This window comes from Lutjanus erythropterus, chromosome 15 (assembly GCF_056507025.1).
Source record: "Lutjanus erythropterus isolate fLutEry1 chromosome 15, fLutEry1.hap2, whole genome shotgun sequence".
NCBI lineage: Eukaryota > Metazoa > Chordata > Actinopteri > Lutjaniformes > Lutjanidae > Lutjanus > Lutjanus erythropterus.
Window position 1 is genome coordinate 23,486,536 of NC_139331.1, and position 22,630 is coordinate 23,509,165.

General features: G+C 38.4%; 1 protein-coding gene across 1 annotated transcript in view; it reads right to left on the reverse strand.

Moving 5' to 3' along the window:
- Positions 1 to 22,017, reverse strand: part of tagapb (T cell activation RhoGTPase activating protein b) — a 31,485-nt gene extending 9,468 nt beyond the window's left edge. Inside the window, exons 1-4 of the mRNA XM_084737829.1 lie at positions 21,461 to 22,017; positions 14,054 to 14,139; positions 4,622 to 4,792; positions 699 to 863 (exon numbers count right to left, since the gene is read on the reverse strand). Of these exons, the coding sequence (XP_084593955.1) occupies positions 699 to 863; positions 4,622 to 4,792; positions 14,054 to 14,139; positions 21,461 to 21,535 (497 nt within the window). The 5' untranslated portion in view covers positions 21,536 to 22,017. The remainder of the gene's footprint in view (positions 1 to 698; positions 864 to 4,621; positions 4,793 to 14,053; positions 14,140 to 21,460) is intronic.
- Positions 22,018 to 22,630: the final 613 nt, after the last annotated feature.

Genomic DNA, 22,630 nt, shown 5'->3' on the forward strand with positions numbered 1-22,630 from the left:
TTAAGTACAGAGCACTGAAAGTGTAAAAGTCTGTACTCACAGATTTGTAAACCGTTCTCACTGTTTTGCAATTCATGCACACAGATTTGTACGCCAAGAGTACAGACTAACACAATGCTCTTTTATTTCTCAGCAGACCCCAGGTGGGATCCATAATGAATTATTCTGCTTTTCCCAGCACATCACTGCTGCATCTGTTTACATCTGTGCTATATTTAGCTAAAGCATCTATACTGACAGTCTATACCTTTATAGAAAAACTCGTGTCTTTTGAAATACTGGTATCACATTGACGACAGGCTCGCTAGGAGTGCAGGTGTCTCATACACATGCACAACTAAAAAAACTGACATTTTAGTCATGTTTTAGTCTTGCTGCATTTTGCAGAAAAAGACTGAAATCATGTCCGTCCTCATATGCTCCTATCTTAAAAACATCAAGATTCTTTCGCCACAGATCTACTGATAAATGAATGTTAGCCTGTTCCTTTGAGCTTAAGTCTCCTGCTCTGCGCACATCTTCAAAATGAGTCCAGGAAATAGCAGGATTAGAGTGTGAGGAGGGTAATAATCAACTGGAGAGCCTCTCAGCCACGTGCACGGTCGTGCTTGAGCATGTGTATTCAGGCATGTGAGCACATGTGAAGCAAAACACCGAACATGTTGCTGTTTGTGTGCGAGTCAGGCATGTCCGCTTACCGGAAACACACCAAACAAAAAGTGAGAGCCCAGGCCAAGACGAGGGTCACCCTGAGGTCGATGTCCCCCGTCGCTCCCTCCTCGTCCTCCGGTTCATCCTCGAAGCCGTAGAGCCAGATGTCCTCGAGGCTCACTCGGTGCTTCAGACGGTAGCTGGCTGTCGATCTGTTCAAACAGAAGCAGAAAGAATGGCAACAGCCGGCTAAATAGCCCTTTCTGTTTCCATTTTACCCTACACACTTTCTTTAAGACTAACATGCAGGTTTTAGTACTTCTGTCTCAATGATTGATTTTTTTTTTCTTTGCTACTTCCTGTCCTTTTTATGTCTGAAAAGGTTGGAGCTAAACATTGAAATAAAAGGATTCATTTATCACAGAAGTCCTTCTTTTGAAATTCATCCATTACATCTGATTTCTGTATATGTCGAAGGACAAACAGTCTGTACTCTGAAAAATGCTTCACAGCAGCTTTTCTACAAAAAAATGTGATGCATATTGCAGTGTTTTTAGGCATTGTTTCAATGAAATTGCTGGTGCAAGTGACAATGGGAAAAACGTTGTAATTTTTGTTGCTTTTGTTGTATAATTTACCCCCCCCCCCCCCCCCCCCCCCCAAAAAAAAGTAAAGGCAATCTGATCCAGCAAGACTAAAACACTCTGAGTCTTCCAAGTAGTATTACCAAAAAGGCTCAGGATTATAAAAACTTCTAACATATTATATAATGCCTTATTTATAAATGAAGAAGTGCACTCAGGGCTATTCCACAAAGAAGCAAAATCTATTTGGAGCTCAAACTCAGTCAAAACACAAAATTATAAAATAAAAGTCCACAGAGAATTGATAAAGGCCAATAACAGTAACAAACCTCAGTACTCATGAGTTGGCTCACTGAGACGTACATGTACGGCGTTTGTGTGGGGCACTGCTATGACTGGTGGAACTCGTGGGAAGCTACAGTGGTTGGTCAAATTTGCAAAAAAAGGTTGTGGTGACTGGACAAAACTGCAAGGTCATGCAGAATTAACAGGGATTGGTTTGATTTGCATTAGTTGTTGCGATCACAACTTTCTATGACCAATGAGTCATGTTTGCTTGTTATCACAGTTATGAAAACACTGTGAATTATGATGAAGGTGGGTACTGAATTCAGTCAGTCACTTCCAGAGCATCAAATACTGATGAGATGTGCAGGCAGAGGGAAAAGTCTCTGCAGATACAGCCACCATCACACATTTCTGGTGGGTCATAAGTGATTGAAAGGGATTATGAGTGTGTACGCTGCTTTTTAAGGAAAATGCTGCATAAATTAAAATAAATTGGGCACAAAGAGACAGAATTTGTCTAAAATTCTAAGGCCGCCTGGACACTAACTTTTTTGTTATTAAAATAAACAATTTTTACAGTGCAACACCAATGTTAGAAACTTAGTCTTAGAACAGTTCTTAAACATGTGTCAAAATGAAACAGCCAGCTCTCAAGGTGACAAAACCCCTTAGTAAACAACAACTCGCTCTTTATGTCCTTGCTGAAATGAATAGATTATCAGGAACAAATCATTCTTTTCACTCTACACCTCCATACAGCCGCAACTGAGGTAAACAGTAAACAGTATTTGATCATGACCCCGCTGACCGCTGTGTGTTTGCACCAGAGACCTGCTGACTGCTTCCTGGAGTGCTGATAGATTGCAGGGGGAGGAGAAGAAGAGTCGGAGAGGGATGAAGGCAGAGGGAGAGATCTTCGCGATTCAAAATGTGTTACGATATAGAAGTAGAGAGAGGGAAGTGATGCTCGACTGACCAGAACTAATAACAAAAGGTCTCATAATAATACAACACAGTGAGGGTCCTGGGGGAGAAAAGGTCTCCACTGACTCACTGTGTAATGTTGTACAGTGGCTTTCAAGAGCCATTTACACAGCAGATTAAAGATGCCATTGTTATATTTTCTCTAATTTCAACCAGTACTGTAGCACTATCATCACCGCCAGGCACAAAGTTCACCCAGTGGTTTACATTTCTTTAAACCAATTACAGTTGACCCTGGTGGAGCTAAGTCCTGGATAAAGCGGTGGTGCCCCTGCAAAATAATGTCAGGGAAATCCTGTTGTGGTGGGGGAGGCGAGTCCTGGCATTAAAATGATTAAATCCTCACATTAAAAAAAATAGCAGCTGCTAGCTTGTTTTCCATTAGCGACCAGGTGCTCCCTAGCTAGGTGTCTCACTAGCTCAAAGGTTGTTGTTGTTTCTTGTAGTGGGGAGGACGCCTGAAACAGGGGGACTACTACCCTCGTATCACTGAGCTAAGTATGGAGCTAAAGATCCAGGAGGTTATTAGCTTAGCACGGCAGAACTTTACAGAATGATGTAACAATCAAGATTCAATGTTTTGATAAATGAGCTTTACATTCAGATTTTGTTACCTTTGGACAGTGCCAGGCTAGTTGTTTCCCCATGTTTCCAGTCTTTCTTGTTGAGAGTCAGGTGTGTGTGTGTGCGATGATTAGCCTAGCTTAGCATAAAGTGTACAGATTAAGGTGTTAATGAGTGAGTTTAAGAGGTGTTTGGTGGTTGGAATTTTTGAATTTTGGACAGAGTCAAGCAAGCTGATTCCCCCTGCTTCTAGTCTTTATGCTAAGCTATGCTAAGCTAAGATAAACTAAGCTAAGTTGAGCTAAGCTAACAGCTGCTGTTTGTAGACTCATATATATACAGTGTTGACATGTGTCGCATGTGTTTTTGTTTGTTTCTTTGCTTTTGTTTTTGTTTTGTTTTTTGGTTAATGGAGATCTGGTTGATAATCCAGCCTTAAGAAAAATGGCATAAAATGACATATGAAGCTTATTTTTCAGCCTTTAGCGAGCTATGTCCACAGAAGACATAAAACTGATTTCAAAAGTTTCAAAAGTGCTTCCTATAACCGGTAACCTGAACTGGATGAGTAAAATTGGTGAAACTAAATGCTACTAAACACAATCATCTCTAGAAGTAATGAATGTTCATATACTGTAAATATAGAGTCTCAAAAGACTTCAGAGTCTGTTTATTGTATCATACTGTAGTCACAGCTGTGCAAACCTACTGGAACAGTGGGCAGGTCGTGCTACACAGATGAGTGTGATATCCTCCCACTCAAGATCTGTAAAACTTCCACTGGCTTTGACAAACAATCTGACTAACGTGAGCAACCAGTAAATGCAACAACTTAAAGCTTGTTTGAATTAATTTGCCTGATTAATTATGTTGAGTAGAAATCTGGAAAAGCAAGATAATGCTGTTTTTAACAGATGGGAACAAAGGAAAGATTATCAGTGTACCCACTAAAATTAAACAAATAAAAATCCAAAGAAGTAATTAAAAGATTTTTGTCATTAAAGGCAAGGTTGTTGATTTTAGATACAAAAGAATCAGCATTTAAAAGTGAAAGTATCTCACCAACATATTTTGTTTGTTCTAAAGGCAACAGAACTTCAGCTGAAGATGTGTTGAAATAAACATATTTTTTCAGAGAAAACCGTTGAGTTCCTCCTCATGTGACTTCGCTCACAGGGAACCACCAAGCTTTCTTCTTCTTCTAGTCAGAGTGACTAAACTCAAACAGTCCGTACGCTGGGAGATTCCCCAGCAGTCCGAGTATATTCAGTCCAAAAATACATGTTTGGGTTTTACTTCCTCTTTCACTCTCCCATCCCAACTCTACATATGTGTGTCATTTTCAGCAGAAAGTTTCTGAAATACCACTTCAGCATTGCAACTATTTCCTATATTTGTTTTTGTAAGTTTCTGTCAGTTCATTTAGTAGTTCCCCAGTGGTAATTTTTTTGTTCCATTGCCACTTATTTGATTTTCTTCTCATTTCACTGAAAACAACTGCTGATCACCATCAATATTTTGGGCTAAATATCAATATCTGCTCTTCTTACTTGAGTTTGGCGAAGACAATGACGTCGCTGAAGAGGAACAGGTGTCTCTCCTTGGTCTTGGAGCCCTCGGTGACCTGGACACAGTCGTCCAGCAGCAGCTCTCCGTTCTCGCTGGTGAGGCCGAGGACGAATGGACTCTGCTCCACAGAGACCCAGCAGGAAGCCTCCTCCCTGAGCAAGAGGACACATGCAAAAGAGGGTGGGTGACAGAGACAACCCACACCCAGACCAGTCTAATTTTAGTAATCTGAAAATGAAGGAAGTTTACAACATTTCCCCACCTCTTAGGACCACTGGATTATCTGAAATGTGTTTCTCACCAACCTTAAAAGGGGCTTTTTTTATAATTACAAAAAAGTGGACATTTTGGAGGTACAGTAAAAAAAAATTTTTTTATGGAAAACAATGATACACAACATCCTTTCAAGTTTGTTTTTGATTGGAAACCACACAACTAGAACAAGAATCATCAGTGTGCTTGGTTGACAACTGGGATTCAAGACAAAAGCACCAAATAACTGACTTTTTAAGCACAGCGTAAATGTAGAGAGTTCAGCATTTTAGGGAAAATAGTTGATTGTTTTCTTGCCAAGAATTAGATGGACTGATTACAGCAAGGCTGCCTCTGAAAATGGAAGATTCCAACCATCAGTCGAAGATCTCTCAGTCAGCTGAGATTTCACTGTGCAGTAGAGTTGAATTGTAAACTTAGATACAAGGATACCACAGCAAAAGGGGAAAAAACGTAATTGGCACACAAAATATTTTTTTTAATCTTTATTTTGATTAAAAACCTGCACAGTGCTGTTACAGAAAAACTGACTGAACCCTGTTAGATTTTGCTGCAGAATACATTTGGCTTGGTTAGCTGGTAAGCTAAGCTAATAACCATCCAGCATGAGGATGGCATGGATCTACTGAGGAAGCTCTGTTTAGGAACGAGAACGGGTGTATTTTACAAAATAATGATGAGGCTGAAACTGACGTCTGGCGCAGGTGATATGATGTCTGAAGCTGTTTTTCACATAAGCATGAATATTAACGATTTCCTGTGATGACATTTCCATTCAGTAGAAATGTAACGCGCTGCATAAATTTTGCAGCAAATTCTTATGAAAGCAGATATTAAAGAGCTGAATTAGTATTCATGGCACTGCCTTTTAGCTTCCATAAAGAATTCATCCCAGCATTAAGAATGTTTTTAACAGAGTGATAATAGATTCATCACCACACCATTATTCCCTGACATTTTACTCTTAATTTCAATGTAACAAAAGATGAGAGGGATTATAACTCATTTGAATTCAAAGCAATGATGTCATGAGAGGCAAAACTTCACATTAGAGACGACCGAGCCATCGAGAGTCGTGCCTCATTGTTACCTCTTTGAAATACAGCAGTGTCCTCTTTTGACCCCTCATCTCATGTGACAGGAGTCTGTCAGTTACATATGTTTCACCTTTAAGACTCAGATTGTCTCATTTGAAAAGTGTTGCTGTTAAAAACTCCAACAGGTAAACTAAGACAGTACTTCACAAATAAATGTGGACAAACGTTATTGTTTTTCTTCTTTTCTTTTCCATTAATCATCTCACGAACCCCAGACTGGGAATCGATGGTCTTGATCAATGTTTTCCAACCAAGAGGTAAAAATATTTACAAAATTGCATTAATTTTCCATTTCTATCTGATAATTTTGTCTCACTGGGACTATTATATATTTAAATTAAACAACCTGATCAGAATATTAGGAGTATTAATAAAGAAAAAAACTGAAAGAAGGAAGGTTTTTTTTTCCATTTTGAGAACAAAGTCTAAATATTGCAATAAAGTTGAAATGTTGGAAATGAACTTCATTGTAAGTGTATTTTATGACAAAAAGGAAGTTCTCTGTGTGATTCCAGTGAATAATGTCCAGTGAGAAACATGCTGTCTTCACTTAGAGACTATTTTTACAGAGAAGGACAGAGGACTGATAGAGAGCTGAACATTATGATGTCACAGTGAAGTTGACCTTTGACCTTTTAGATAGAAAAGGTCACTTGTTCATTTTATGTTCACATCTGTGGAATTTTATTAATTCTTGAGTTGTGGCCAAAAATGACTTTATTTCCATCCTTTTTCAAAGCCCAAAATTTTTAGAAATCTTTAATGTGCCCCTAGAACTTCTGGAATTTTGCGTTTTTATTCAATACTTTGAAAAATATTGATGTTTTATAATAATTTTGACTCCACAGGGAAAACTTGACTCAACACTGAGGGCATACAATTTGACATTTTTGTTAAAAGATAAATATAATAAAGCTATAACATGGCAATGGATATAGAATCGAATCTGCATCTGTGCGACTGACACGTCTATTTTCTTTCATCCTCCTGCGGGTGTGATATTGAAAACTACCAAACATCAGCAATCATGCAGTGCAACAACTCAGAATGCAGAAGTTCCTGCTGCTGTGCATCGGTGGCTGAATCATCACAACAGATTCATGGAGTAAACCACCATTTGTTTTGCAAAATAAACATTGTCTGACTATGATACTACTCCGATCCTTCCCCAAATACCACGGAGAGCGTGGAATCATGTTATAATATGAAGAAAAATGTCAGATTAATTTGCGGCAGCATCATTTACCTTAATGGATCAATATCATGCCAATAACCTGACGACACAAGGATTAACTGACTTGAGATGGTTTATTTGCTCAGATTAAATATATGGGGAGTTTTGATTTTTGAAGGACGATGCCTTTGGCTGCAGCTCTCGATTTTATTAGACTGTTACCTCTCATCTGACTTGGCATTTCACACTGCATAGGTAATAATAAAATAATCAATAATAAAATAAAACAGTCTGGTTATGTCACCGCTGTACAGTCATGTCTAGAAAAGCTTCAGCGTGCATCAAATCAACACACAAGTCAAATTCTACACAAGAAGTAAGAGTTGTTGTTCTAAATGACTATGAAACCAATGTTGGTCACTGCTCTTCCCACTGATTGTGGGTTCAGGGCAGAAATTCAAATAGTTGCAGCGGAGGTACTTTCCCTGTTACCTTTCTGGCCCACTGAAGATGACACATAAAATACCAGTAAATAAAACAGTGGGAACAAATAAAACACCTTAAACTCAAAGTGGCGGTTAGATGTGTGTGTGTGTAAATGCAAACAGCAGAAAACAACCACAGTACTAACAAAGTAACAAAGTACTAACACCACAGTGTTAAAATACTGTGGAACAAGTCTGCATTCAAAAATATCGGGCCACCTGAGTAGAACTACTAAGTACCAAAAGTAAAAGTGCACATTATACTGATTAGCTGATTTCAGAATTATATCACTGAATAATAATTAAAGCTTTAATGTAATTATTCACTAAGCTATTTTTGTCTTAATCTTAATACATTAGACCTGAACATAATTAACCAAAATGTCAGGCCACACAACTTTTGAGGGATAGAGAACCATAAATCCCATACACAACAATTCAGTTTTACGTGTTTTTGAATTACAATTTTGGCAGGTTTGTGCGAATTCATGTCAAGTTACATAGACCTTTGTTTTATAAGAATGTCTAAGAATTATTCTGTGAACTTTCCTGAACCAGAGGGTTTGAGATATTTGAATAGATTAATGTTGATCAGTCAGCCATCATCTTCAATCTTCTGCCTTCCAAGTGGATCAATGAGCCAACACAGTGATCCGACAGAGCAAATGCTGAATTACCAGGTATCATTAGGCTTACTGTTGTCTATGAATAACAAAACCTGCCAATGGACAGCTGTTGATTTAGGGCTAGACTGAGATTTAGCCAGAGATGACAGTTTGACGCCGCTGCACTGTAGCGTTATGACTGAACTCCAGCAGCCTCGCAGCCTCTCCAGAAAGGAAGGGAAACCAGAGATTGTGATGGATTTGTGGGTTTGTTTGTTTAACAACCTGCTACACAGCAGCTTTTCAGCATTTTCCTGTCTCTCCCATTATACGAAACCGTGAGTTTTCCCCCAGAAAGGGGCGTGGCCTTGCCGACTTGGGCTGAGTGATGTATTGCCAGTCTGATAGATCTGCAAAGCAACTGAAGTACTCAACTCCTTAAGTTATCAAATAAATGCAGTGGAGTAAAAAAGTTAAATATGTCCCTCTGAAATCTAGTATGAAACAGCACAAAATAGAAATACTCAAGTAAAGTACAAGTACCAGAAAACTGTAATTAAGTACAGCAAGTTAGTGTACTTAGTCACCACGTTCTCACACCCGACTAATCAACTGCAGCAGTTTGGTCAGGTGGCCCATTCTTCAAACTATGATACTGTAGGCAACCATTTAATGTCAGATATTAGCAATATGCAACGTGGCTGTGCACTTACAAAACAAATGTGCAAAAACTAGGTAGGGTTGGGCTGGAGTACGTTTAAATAACAAAACTACTCGTGTAGATTTAGGAAAATATCACTGTTTGGGTTAAAATAGGAATGTTACTTCCTGAAAAATAGGTCGACATTGACTCTTGGTTTCACACCGGACAGGATCGAGTCTACTGTGTTCCTCCAAACTATACTTCCTCCACGCCTCTGTATGCGGACTTTCTCGCTCTTTATACTAGGTCACCTGACTTTGATGGCACAAAAGGGATGCATGAATAAATGACGCTCCAGCTGCTGAGACCGAGCTGCTGCGTTACTGAGAACAGGCTGACATTACACCGCTGAATCTGAGTCATAAAAGCTTATAAATGTATTATTACTACAAACCACAGTATTTAAGCGCCCGTCAATTCAAGTAATTGTTCAACTTTCTGAGAGACTGATTTACTTTCCAAAAGTTAGATGCAGTTCCACTCTCATATCAGCCTGCAGAGTAAATCCAGCTGCTAAGCTAACGTTAGCCATCTCCAGCTGTAGCTTCATATCTTTATGGACAGATTGAAATATGTGAACAAAACAAACTAGTGTATTACCCAATAATATAAAAAAAACCTCAATCTAACAGTCATATTCTGACTACTATGATGTATAATATAAATCAGTTCTATGCTGTGAACAATGATATTGTCAGACAGGTGTGCAGTGAGGTTTTCTCTGCACTATATGAATAAACTTGTTAGAATATTGAGTTATTGTTGTGGAATAAGTATATTTAAATAAATACATATTGCTAATTATATTCACCGTGTGTTTTTCTGTGATGGAGTAGGATGCTCTCTACGTCAATGGCAATCCCACTAAAGTGAAACTAACACCCACCAGTCCCCCCTACCTCACGGAAATGTATAATGTGTGTGTGCGTGTCTGAGTGCTGAAGGGGTGGAGGTGTTAGGAGTGGGATTTGTCTGACATTTCTTTTTTGCTTTGATGGACTCGCCTACTTGGACGTTCTGGTGGTCTTTGACTGACGACTGTGATACGAACTCTAAAAGGTTAAGGAGTTCAGCATGAGGGGAGGTGATGAAGAGCCTACACATTAACAGTCTCACCAGACACACACAGTCACAGACTGTAGGTGTGTTATGACGCTGCAGAGTTTTTTAACCCAAAGCATCAGCACAAAAAAGGTTGACTGCCTGATAACTGACTTTCTTTTTATTTATTTTAATTTCTACAAGTGTATAAAAACTCCTTTTCAGTCACATAAGAGACTTAATTTCTCCACAATTCAACACTTTCATAACTCAAAGTCAGTAATATATTTTTTTACAAGTCTGAAATACGATAAAGGGATTCCCAGATGTTCTTTTAAAGTAAAATTTAAGCACTTTTAAAGGATTTTCAAGTTGCATTTTCAAGCTTCTCCAGCACCTTACAGCTGCGGTAAATTACATATTTCTACACACATCGATTATTTCACTTCTTTGCAACTTTAAATCAGATGTAATTTTGCTCTGAACAACTAAGGTTATATTTTGTGATCGTTTCCAACAGATGCCAGTGCACTTGGCATTTCATACAACCTGTCTGAGCCACTGTCCGACTAAAAAGTAAACTATTCGGTCAGTTAACGATTTATGATGAACAGCCTTGAGGAGTAATAGATTGCACGTAACAGGATTACATAATCTTGATACAAAAAAGGTAACTGTATTGCATTACATTACATTTACAGTTGTCAATTCATTATCACAGCCTCAAGCGAAAAAATGCATCACTGGGTAGAAAACTTCACCATTTTTGTGCACAACAAAGAAAGGAACAGCTGGACAAACTAATAAACCTAAAAACAAAGCTGCAATGATTTATCTATTATCTATCTATATAATATATAATATATATAATCTATATCTTTGATATTTTGATAATTTATTAAGCTTTTTTTTAAAGGAAGTCCAAATTCTCTGAATCTTCTGATTCATGGACGATGATGATGAAGTTCCCCTCCACTACTACCTGCCCCCATCCGATCTACATAAATAACAGAAACCATATCGGCCTTTCATTTCTTTTAGTTATGTGGTCTTTTCTGCTGCTCAATATTAAGTTACCATTGAAGACTGAAGATAAATGTAGTTTCAAACCTTTCTCATCATTGCTCGGAATTAAATTCTGATGGGGAAATACCGACATGTTTTATCTTTTTATTTATCTGTTGCCCAACGGTTGCTCAACTTTAAATACAATGAGTGCAAAAAAAATGAATCAGTTGATGCGATACAGACCAGGTTGTAATTGGTAAACTACCCGACACACCCAGCTGGCAAAAATCCCAAGATCCTCTGAGGATATGACCTCGGTGTTTTCGCTGGCAGCTATAACCCTGAATGAAAAGTACTGAAAAGTCACTGACTTTTTGTATCTTCAGTGAACTAAAACAAAAAAGTCACACTTGATAAACTATCTCTTTATCTTTATCCACAGTGTACTGTAAACTGTACTTTGCTCTCTCTGTTCTCTCATGTATCCGTTTCAGTCCTTGTGATGCTATAACAACCAGGTTTCTGATGATCAACGTAGACTTATCTTTATCTTAAGTTTTGCTTTCTGCTTGTGTGATACTTCCTTCGGTGATACAGTCTGAGAGGTGAAAATGATCTAACGTTTCACGATTAACATCCTCATTGAGCCTATAACCTGTGAGAAGGGGTCTCAAGGCAAAAAGTCTGGGAGCTGCTGGTGCATAATATGCTTTTATGTATAAAGTTTGTTACAGAATGTAAATATAGGATATTTTCTGTCTCTTTAGTCCTGTTATGTGTGGCTACTATCTAAGGGCAATGAGACAATCTCCTGTTAATTTATCTAACAATCAATCACAGTCAGTCTGAGTCTGAAAAGGTCAACTCCATTGTAGAGGACTGAAAATGAGCAAATGGTTTGAAATAAAAGATAGTATCAGCTAACTACCCTTGTCCTCAGAGCCAGAGCTGTTTTCAGTGTGGTTTAAGGACTGATCTATATGTGCAGGCCGCTGTTTCAAAACTCTGTAAATCCCCACCAGGGACATCTGTGTTTGTGGCCTGAGCACAGTGGGCTGTACACAGCAGGGTGATATCAAGGTGACATCACAATATCGTTTTACATATGGCGGGTTCATGGGCAGGGGAAAATACATTCCTTTTTTTTATTTATGCATCTGCAACAACAGTAGAGATAATTTGAGGTTGTACTTTTAAGTGCTGCCATCTGTAGGAGGAAGGCTGCAAAGAGAACATGAGCCTGAACAGTTTGCATAAAATTGTCTCTTTAAAACTAATATTTCAAGAATCAAAAACACACCAGAACAAACAACACTTGCTGTGACCACCTGTTTTATTATTTTTGTGTTCGGATGACCCAGATTTATGATCTGCGTCAACATCTTCTGTGGGCGTGCAGCTGTCAGGTAATCAGGACTGCAGGTCAAAAGCAAACCGAAGTATGATGACAGACGTGAAACAACCTGCAGTTTTGGGGGAAAATTATCATTTAACTTACATCACTGACATTATGCCATCCTATGGAAAATGACCTCTGATCTTTGTGGTGTTTCAGAAGCTACAAATGTTGGTTTCACTTTGAAAAAAATGTTTGTTTGTTTGTTTTCTTTAAAAGTTCAGGTTAGGTTAAGTTCAGCTTAACCTTCAAAATGAAAAAAAAAAAAAAAAAATCATTCTCCAAATGAAAAATGAACTCTGCTTAGTCCAATTAAAGCAACAGCAAGGAGTTTTTAACTTTATATAAAACAGTGTCAGTGTAATCCTGATGCCTCTACACGACCTACATAAGGAAACAGGACCTTCAGCGAGAAGACTGGCTATTCTGGTTATTGTTAATGCTGTTGGATTATCTGTGAAAACAGATGAAACATGTCTGTGTTTACATTTTCCCAGACAAATGTACATTGAGTAGCACATTAGCCAGTTAAAAAGAGGCAGGAGTAGATTTTGATTAGATAATTTTATTATTAATGTTAAATTTGTGGTTACTATGGTGTAAATACTAACCCCTTTGTCCACAGGGGCCTCTAAAATCAACACAATATAAAAGTTCCTTGTAGTAGATTTAATGAGTTATTATGAGTTAAAGGGGCGGAGCTAATTCACACCACTGAAACAGGAACTCTGTGCTCAGACAAATGATGCCTCCCTCCGGATTTAATAAAATAGAAAAACACAATTCAAGTTTTAGATAGGAAATTATATTAAAAAAAAAATTGTATCTTCCCTCTTCCTATAATTAATACATACACCCAAGCATGTATATGTTTATATATGTATGAATATGTATATATTCATTATCATGAATTGTAAATTTGGAGGCAGTTAAGCTATGTGTTTAAAAAAAAAAGTCCACAATTAGTTATGAGGGAGTGTGGTTAAGGTTTAGAAAAAAGAAAAAAGAATTCTGTTGAGACCGATGATGTCTCTCATAAGAGTCTACGACTCAGGCACCTTTATGCACCTTTTTGTTATAGACCATTCCCACTGCCTTGCCCCCTTTTTGCAAGTCAGCATGAACACACACACATTCAACCTCAATTTCCGACTCCCAGGGCTAAAACTGCAGGAAATTTTTGTGGACAGACTGACAGACAGAGCGATCCACAGAGCCGTTTTGCTGCCTTCGCTTCTTCTCTTCATCACTCACAGTGCTGCTTTAACCGCTGTAACCCGAACATAATTGGTTCAATTTAAATAAAGTTAGAGAAACTAAATTATCAGGTATAGACTTCGCATCATTTTGCACTTCAATCAATAGCTCCTACTCTGTATCTCAAGATCGCTTCAGGGAAAATAATGTTCTTCAAGTGAAAAAAACATTTTCCCCTCGCTAGTACTGATGAAGTGCCCAGCCAGCTCCTGCTGAACTGCTCAATCATCCACAGCAGATAATTAAAAAAGATTGTGATTGCAGCTCTCTGTTAGGACTGTATGAATAAGAGATGTGACATTACAACAAACTGACATTATGTTCAGAAAATGTTGTGAAAGATGGAAAAGAGTTTACATCAATGATGTACACACCTGATAGGAGACCATGGCATCCCCAACGCCTTCCCAAAGACCAGTGATGGAGCAGAGCGTCGTCTGTGAGCCAAGTGTCTGAGGTGCTGTAAGAAAGCAGGGCTGAAACAATCAATATGTGTCTATTTATATGGCCTTTAATTCATCAGTTTCATTTGTTTCAAATCATGTAGCATGCTGTCATTTTCACACTCGCTTTCACACTCGCAGCTGTGAATCAGCAGCTGTTTGTTCTCTTCAGCTCTTTTGTGCAGCCAGACGTCTCTACAGTATGACTGAAACATTTCCCTCCACAGGCCCCAGAAGATTGCACATCAACTCAGACAGTTAAACAACTTGAAAATCAAGAAAATTAACAGTCAGGGGCTTTATTTGTAAAGGTATCATAAAGCCTCATACAGCCAGACTATGAACATACATGACAGTTACTTTCTATATTGTATTAGAGCCCACATCTTGTTTTGTCCAACCAGTCCAAAACCTAAAGATCCTCAACTTAATTTTTTATTTAAAAAAAAATGCACATCTGATCTTATCTTATCTTTATCTTGATTAATATTATTGTTACTGTGTTTTATTATTATTACTGTTACTTTTATTTTGGAGCACTCTGACCAAATATAGTATGAATATAAATATAATAATAATATAAATATCTTGAGTGTTGAATCTTGACTTTACTATATAGGTACGTCGTTTTATATCAATAAAGTAGGACAACAAAGAAAAAAACAGATATATCACAATTGAGAAGCTGGAACTGTCAAATGTTTGGCATTTCAGTCTGAAAAAATGACTAAAACACTTCAGGAAGAAGAAAAAAAATATATTTGTCACCCACTGTGAGCAATAGGTCACGGACAAGGACGTGCACAAAGCTGGGCTGAGCTGACCCTCTTGAGGAAAAAACTGTATTTTTTTCTTTCGTGCCTGCAATATGAGTAACCCATAACTGCTTAAATCATCATATTATCCAAATTTTAATTGTTTTGATAGGCATGTTTCTGCAGGACACAGGGATGAGGCAGCCTAGAGCTGTAAAAAAAAAACAACAACAAAGAAATGCCCTTTGCCAGTTGTCATTTGACACTGTAGCATCCAAACTTGTATTGCGGCCGAAAGGCTCAGTGAATGGAAGTGAAAAAATACGGTGTGTTATTGGGTCAAAGAGATAGTCCAGACAATAGTTGAGGGGGAATGTTTTTCCCATTTTCTCAGAGATATAAACTAATATTTTTTTAAGACAAACCTTTTTGTCTATTCTGTGTGATCTTAAATTTTGCCAAACACTGATATTAATATTAGGGTATCTTGGCTCAAATGACCCTTCCTAAGTCCCGCCCCTTTTTTGCTCTGTGCTTCAATAACAGCTGGGCTAGCTTGGGTCCTTTTTCAGCTTTCTCCTTTCTGCACTTAGATATGCTACACACTAGCACTGTCTATATTGAAAAGAAAACCAAATGTTGAAAGTGGCTAAAAGATGTTGCGATACCTTATTCACATCTGAACGGAGCTAATGTTAACAAATGGCACAAGGCTATATTTCCATCTATGGTTTCTCTGCACCACGACTGTATGAAAGCCTCGACTGACGCACACAGACGACTGTATTCTTTGTTGTTTTGGTCCTCAGATCCTCACAACCACAGCTTTAAACATCCCCAGGACTAGACTTAATTGACCTGTCCATTTGCTTTTCTACTCAGTCAATTAAAGGGCCTCTTCACCTGCAGCCCTACAGTGGACAGTGCATGTTTTTCTCTTGCACACACATATAGAGGCCCTTCCTCATGTTGTTTGTCTGACCGACAGGAGCAGCAAAACAAGGGAGGAATAATAAGGGAACAATGACAGAACAGAGGGTTTATCGTGATCTGTGACTCAATCAGGGACATGCTACACCTTCACCAAGATGAAGAGAAGAACAGAGGTACTCAACTTGCTTTTCCAAAGGGGGCAACAGGAGGCAGGGGGCCAGTTACTTAACAAACATTAACCATATTTACAAGAAAAAATCAAAAAGATTAAGGCCAATAACTTATCTTTATGTGAAATTCTTTGCTTTCAAATGAACTGACTAATTAATTTAAGTTACTGACTAAATTTAGTCGGCACAAGAATTGATACTAGGCCTATATGAATGACAAATAAATCAGATTACTGTAGATTAGTTGTTTCAAAGTGTTATATAACATTTAGAGCCATACATTCAGTGCCTTACCGACAATTTTTCAGGCGGATATCGATCTACTGGCCAATATTCAGCAAAGTTTTGAGAATAATAATAACTGAATTTAAAAAAAAACACAACTTGAATAAAGAAGAAGTGTCAAATGCTGCCTATTATTTTCTGTAAAAGGAGAAAAAAAAAATTAGAGTGGATTAAAATGCCATAAACCGGGAACTGCTCTTTCCAGGGACATGATGATAAGCATATTTAAGCACTTTTAGTATGGCTCAACTCCCTGAGTAGCAGCCAAGGAACATTATTGAACAAATGTATAAAAAAAAAAAAAAAAATCCCAGTGTGAGTCATGTTATTTTCATTGATGATTAGAAGGGCCACCCAGCACACTATCAGGGCCCAGATTTGAACATCACTGAAACAGAAGGAACCGCAAATGAAGCTGAATTTACAGAGAAACCTCCCTCAAAATACCAAACTCTGCAGACTGAAATAAGTCAGTGCTCAAAAACAAAATTCCCCCTCTATAAATAGATACAAAGAGGAGGCACATTATCAATCTGGACATAGTTTTGAGTTTGCTGGAAACCAGCGTGCTCCAAAAGTACGGATAATGAGGTTTTAGAAGTCATACAACTTCGCAGAAAAAGAGATCCAAGCTTCATTTACCAAAACAGATTGGTTCAGAAATTGTTTCTGCTCGCTCAGTTGAGAGGGGAACGTTTGAATCTCACCGAAGCCGCCTGCCCGTGACAATAACATATGGAGCTCCCACCCACACGTGTTTCTGAATGCCTGAATGTGCAGACCAGACTGACAACTGAGTACATGTTGCTTAGCCACAGCAAGGGATTCATACTGCAACAATAACATAATAAAAACCTGTTTTGTCGCTCAAAACATGACAAATGTGAACCTCCTGGTGGCGATAGAGGAAAAATCAGGGAATCATCACAGTCTGTAAGACATACATTTGGCAGCCAAGTGTGCCTTTTTTATTTTATTTTATTTTATTTTATTTTATTTCTTGCCTTTATTTGATAGCTGAGGAGCAAACAGGAAAGGGGGTCGAAAGAGAGGTGATGACACGCAGCAAAAAGCTGCAGGCAGGAGTCAAACCAGCAGCCGCTGCAGCAGACTGACAGCCTCAGTGTATGAGGTGCATGTTCTACCAACTGAGCTACATGTCGTTAATGTTGCTAAAGCTACTAGCACAACACTAACCTTAGCAAGACTATAATTTCCTGGTCTGTAGTGAGTTAGCCAGCCCAGGACTGCTGTGTCTTTCATATCATTGAGCGATCGATAATGTATATTTAATTTGATAACACTGCCATTATGTTATGATCACTGAAGGCAAATCAGCTACAACACAACAGCCTGCTTTAGCTTGTGCTCTCTCACTTTGCTGTTTCTGATTCATGCAAAGGAAGTGGGAACAAAGTGAGCAAACGCCAAAAGAATATCTATTTCTCATCTAATGAGAACCTGAGTTAACCCTTTGTATAGCCAATGGAAATTATATTTAATTTAAACACATGCAAATACTATTAAATAAATGGTTGCAACAATTTAACATAATCAAAAACGGGTAGCGACATATTCCCACTATCCCAACGACAAATCACGCCTGTGCCCAGTAGGAACAGTCCATTCACATGAACTAATTTGGGTGAAAGAAAGCAAACAGATTTTCCATCTTGTTGTGGCTTCCCTTGAGCTCTAATTGCTGGACAAACTGAGAAATTGGGTGACGCAGAACTGAAGACAAAGAGGAAAACAGCGAAACAAAACAAACAAAAGCAGGGAAAACACTTGACAAAGCATCTCTTTCTGCCCTCTAACTCTCTCTGCAGCCAGTTTCCATGCCGGCACACAAAGTCCACTGACTCGTAATGGACCAGGACCAGGACACAAAGGACCAGGGTGACCTGTCAGTCCAGAGTGCATACATCACTGTAAAGTATGGATCCAGTACTGTTGTAGTTTCACGGTTCTCCAGCATAAATGTGAGATCAATCTATCTTAATATATGTGTAAATATAGTATAAGCTAAAGCTTTCAAACAGTTTGGAGATTTTTCAGACTGAAAATTTTCTCCACCAGCTACATGACTCTTTCCCTCCTTCCTTCATATTACTCTTTAACATCCTTTATATTGAAGGAACAGCCATTATAAGATTTTTCATGGCTGTGGACAATTGGCTCATGTTACCATCTATTCAAGACTGACGTCATCGCCCTTAATGTCCCTTTGTTGTAAGCACCAGGAGATCACGAGACAAAGACAATATAATTGGTCCAGATGAAAGGAACTGCACATATATATATATATATATATATATTTTTTTTTTTTTTTTTTTTTTTTTTATTTAACCGAGTAAAAGCCCCATTGAGGTTAAAAATCTCTTTTTCAAGAGTGTCTTGGCCAAGAGGCATAAAAGCATAAAACATAAAAGAAAAAAATATTGCCATATCTTTAATAAATGTTTCCTATAATAATCTTCAAGACCAAACTCCTTTTTGTGTTTTAAACCTGCAATAATTTCTAAACTTTATGTATAGCTTTATATATTTTCATAATTTGCTATGTTCAGTATTAAATTTGCAGTAAAATCATGATTACACTGGCATTTCTTTGTGCGAAAAGTATAATTTTGATGTACTGGTATGTTAGAAAACCAAACATACAGCTGATAATGATGGAACGTGCAGCCTCAACTCTTATTTAGATTTAGATTTTTAAAAAATGGTTTGATTGTGTAAAATAGAAAGCCAGTGCAGTGTGTAAACGTGTGTGAACAGAATCAACTGTAAGTCCTGTTGGTGAAGAAATATGCAGCCTCAGCCCTGCGTGATGAAATGTTTTCCTAAAAAAGTATTTTTAGTTGTGTTTGTTTGTTTGTTTGTTTGTTTGTTTGTTTTTTGTTATTTTTGCCACCTGGCAGCAGAAACAAGCTGCGACACACACATTACATTTTAAGCTCATATAGCGAATCTATCAACAAACGGTTGCTCATTTAAATATTCAGCAGACATAAAACAACATTAACATTTATTTTGAGTTGTGTTTCTTTCCACCTGGTGAATTGAAGTCCAGTATTCACTCACTTTCAGTTCTGTTTTTGGTCTCCAACATCTCCCGAGAGAAATATCTGCCAATTTAACATTTAAATGCTGCACAGTGTTCACCAGCTGATTGGTCATTTTTCTGCCATCTGCTGTTTGCAGGTGGATCAAACTGAAATAATAAGGTGAAAGACGCTATAACGACATTTTAGTTACTGTAATACACAAATATTGTTTACAATAGCTTTAATGCTCCAGGGTTTGTTGTTGAAACCTGATTACCCCTCGACAAAAATGATTATTCAGCATTGAAAAGCTCAATTACCCAACAGTTTCTCATACCTAAACTAGTGAATAGGTCTCTTGTCTTCCACAATAACCCAGTGAGCTCCCTCTTGAGAGGGAGATTGTTTGTCAGGGCCACACAAAACTACCAATATAACCATTACGGAAATGATTCACGTGAGATTTTTCAGCTCCGACACCTCTGCAGTTCAGGTTTGGTTTGGTAAAGAACAAACATTGGTTAAATGGTTAAATTAACTAAATAGTCCCTAAACTTTGTTTCTGAAAATATTGAGATATGAGTCAAGGGAGTCTCCACTGGATACAGTTTAGTCTCTTGAGGTTTGTTTGTGTTGCATCTTCATTTTGCACCTTGTACAAACTAATGATGTGTCTGGGTAGGTTTAAAGACAGAAATCACCTGGTTATGGTAAGGTAAAGAAAAAGCTTTGGATTAAAATTAAATAGTCTTTAATTTTAAGCAAGAAATAGGGAATGTAGTAAGAGAATTTTAATCTATATTTGATCAGCACTGCTTAGTTTAACAGTTTTCCTCCCAAACTTTATTTTATAAACAAAGCATGCGTTTGTTTTAGTCTGAGATGCTGGTGCTCTGCAGCGCCCTCTAGGGTCATAATGTCATATATAACACCTTCAACATGATGTATGTAACATAACATAACATTATGTAAGTTTCATGAGTACATAACATAACTTAACATTGCATAAATTGCGTAATCATAGTCTAATCTCTTAAAAAGAAGTCAATGTTGATGTTTGGTTTCATTTGGGACACAAACCTCAGTCTCCTTCGTCAAAGTCTTGTGTTCATTTGTCCCACCCATCCATCCCTCCTCCTCCATACGGTGACTTTCCTTCTCTTTCTCAAAAAAGTCAAGGGGCGTTCCCAGAAATGCCACTACAGCATCATAGTCTGAATGATAAAGAAGGTATTATGCGTTCCACATCCACGAGCCCACAAGCGTCTGCTTGGGTTCATGTGACGTAAATTTCGTCATCAAACATGTATGCGTAGGATCTGTGCAGACATCCGCAACAGACTTGTCCACAAACCTTTGCAGCCACTACAGACGCCAATCCACCGTGCCTTTGTGGAGCACGTCCTGAACAGAGCGTCCATCCAGCTGTCCATGTACGTGTCCATTAAGGTCTATAATAGAGGCCTAAGAGCGGTGACCAAGCTGCTGTAAGTTGTCACATAGGGAGTGAGAATGTGGTGGTAAGAACTTCACTCTACTTCAGTCTTTGCTTTTTACACAATTACAAGAGTTTGCTTGCCAGACATGTGGGTCATTTTCTGTGTTTCAGCTAAAAACCACTGCTTTCTCACCAGTAAAATGAATTTTGAAGTACAGAATTGTACAGAGTACAAGAATTTCCACTTACATGGGTGGAAATTGCATATTTTTTCCTAAATTCTCACACTGATTTTTCTGAAGCGTAAATAAAGGTTTGCTTATCTGGTCTCAGTACTCAGAGGCTACATGTTCACGTTGATGTGGTTTGTATCTGCGCCCTGTGAGGCTCAGAGACCCTCTATAACTCCCTCCATAACCACCTGATAGGTTTGACATGTCACACACCAGCACCTCCAGATACTTATCTGGAGTAACTGAACTGATATTGATCTGACCCTGGGCCTGTTTCTCTGCTAGTCATTGATGTTAACTGACTGTCTTATGTAACACAACCTTCAAATCTGTCTCCCTTCGACACACAGCAGCTGATGAACAAGATGCTACAGTATGTTGATGCAGGTGTTGGACTCATGAGTCATGAGTCACTGAATCACACTTAACGGTCACCAACAGGATCTTTTTCACCTTTGGCTTTGGATCAATACTCACAGGGCGTAGAGAAGTTGCAGCATCATCGTAGCTTCCTCTCCTCATCGCGGCAATTCCATAATCTGGAGAGTCCATGCTGGTGTCTCCAAGCGAGCCCCCAACCCCCTGCTGTCCTCTGCTGTAGTTTGTGTAGTCAGTTTTCACTCTGTAAGTAGAGGAGAAGTAGTTTGCGTCCCAGTTTGAGGGCTCTGCTGTGAATGAACCAGGCAGCGGCTACAGAATGACGTCCACTGTCCTGCAGAACAGCTTCTTCTAACTGCTGCTAATGAGGATTGAAACAATGGAGGCCTGGCTGGCACACAAAACAGGAGAGGAGGGGGGGTTTGGGCCTGACCCAGACCTGCAGTGCCAGTCTGAGCCCCCCAAACTGTACCCATCCATCCCTCCTCCCGTCGCTCCATCACAGCCTGTCCTGTTCCGCTCCAGTGGGGCAGCTTCCTCCCATAATGAGATCGCCGTGCGCCCCATCAGGGCCTGCAGCCTCGTCCCCATTTCCAGACTAACGAGGGCGAGATGCCGTGACTGCCAGTGCCTCCGAAAAACAGGGTCTCATAGATTCTCCCCTTCCCCCACAGCATATATGAATAGGTGCACACACAGATGTACTTAAAGAGTGGGTTGCACCCAACAAATATTAATTTAATCTGAGATTAGTCCTAATGAAAGTTTAGCAAAACAAAGTTTAAATTAATCAAATCCAGATTTAAAAATTAAGCTGTTTGTAACTGAATACTAATATCTGTTTAGTAAATCAAATAGTTTAATTAGATATGCCCAAATTACAATAAATAAACACATTTACCTAAAAAACAAAATGTTACATTATTTGTTAGCTCACAAAAAAGTTAACAAAATGTTACAGTGTTTGCTAATTAGCTTAAAGTTAAAAAAAAGTAAAAAAAAAAAAAAAAAGAAGCTAAATTGTTTGCTAGCCAGCTAAAAAATTAAAACATTGTTTGCTGGATGGCTGAAAATCTAAGAAAACGTTACATTGTTTTCCAGCTAGCAGAAAAGTTTTTGTTTTAAGCTAGTTTAAAAATTTGGTTCAACATAATTTAAAGTTAAATCATGATTTTATTTGGTTTGAAAACTAATCATTGATGTAGCAACCCAGCCTCAGAGTTGAGTTTTTAAAGCAAGTGCAGTCTATTTTCAATTTAGCCAAGGCTA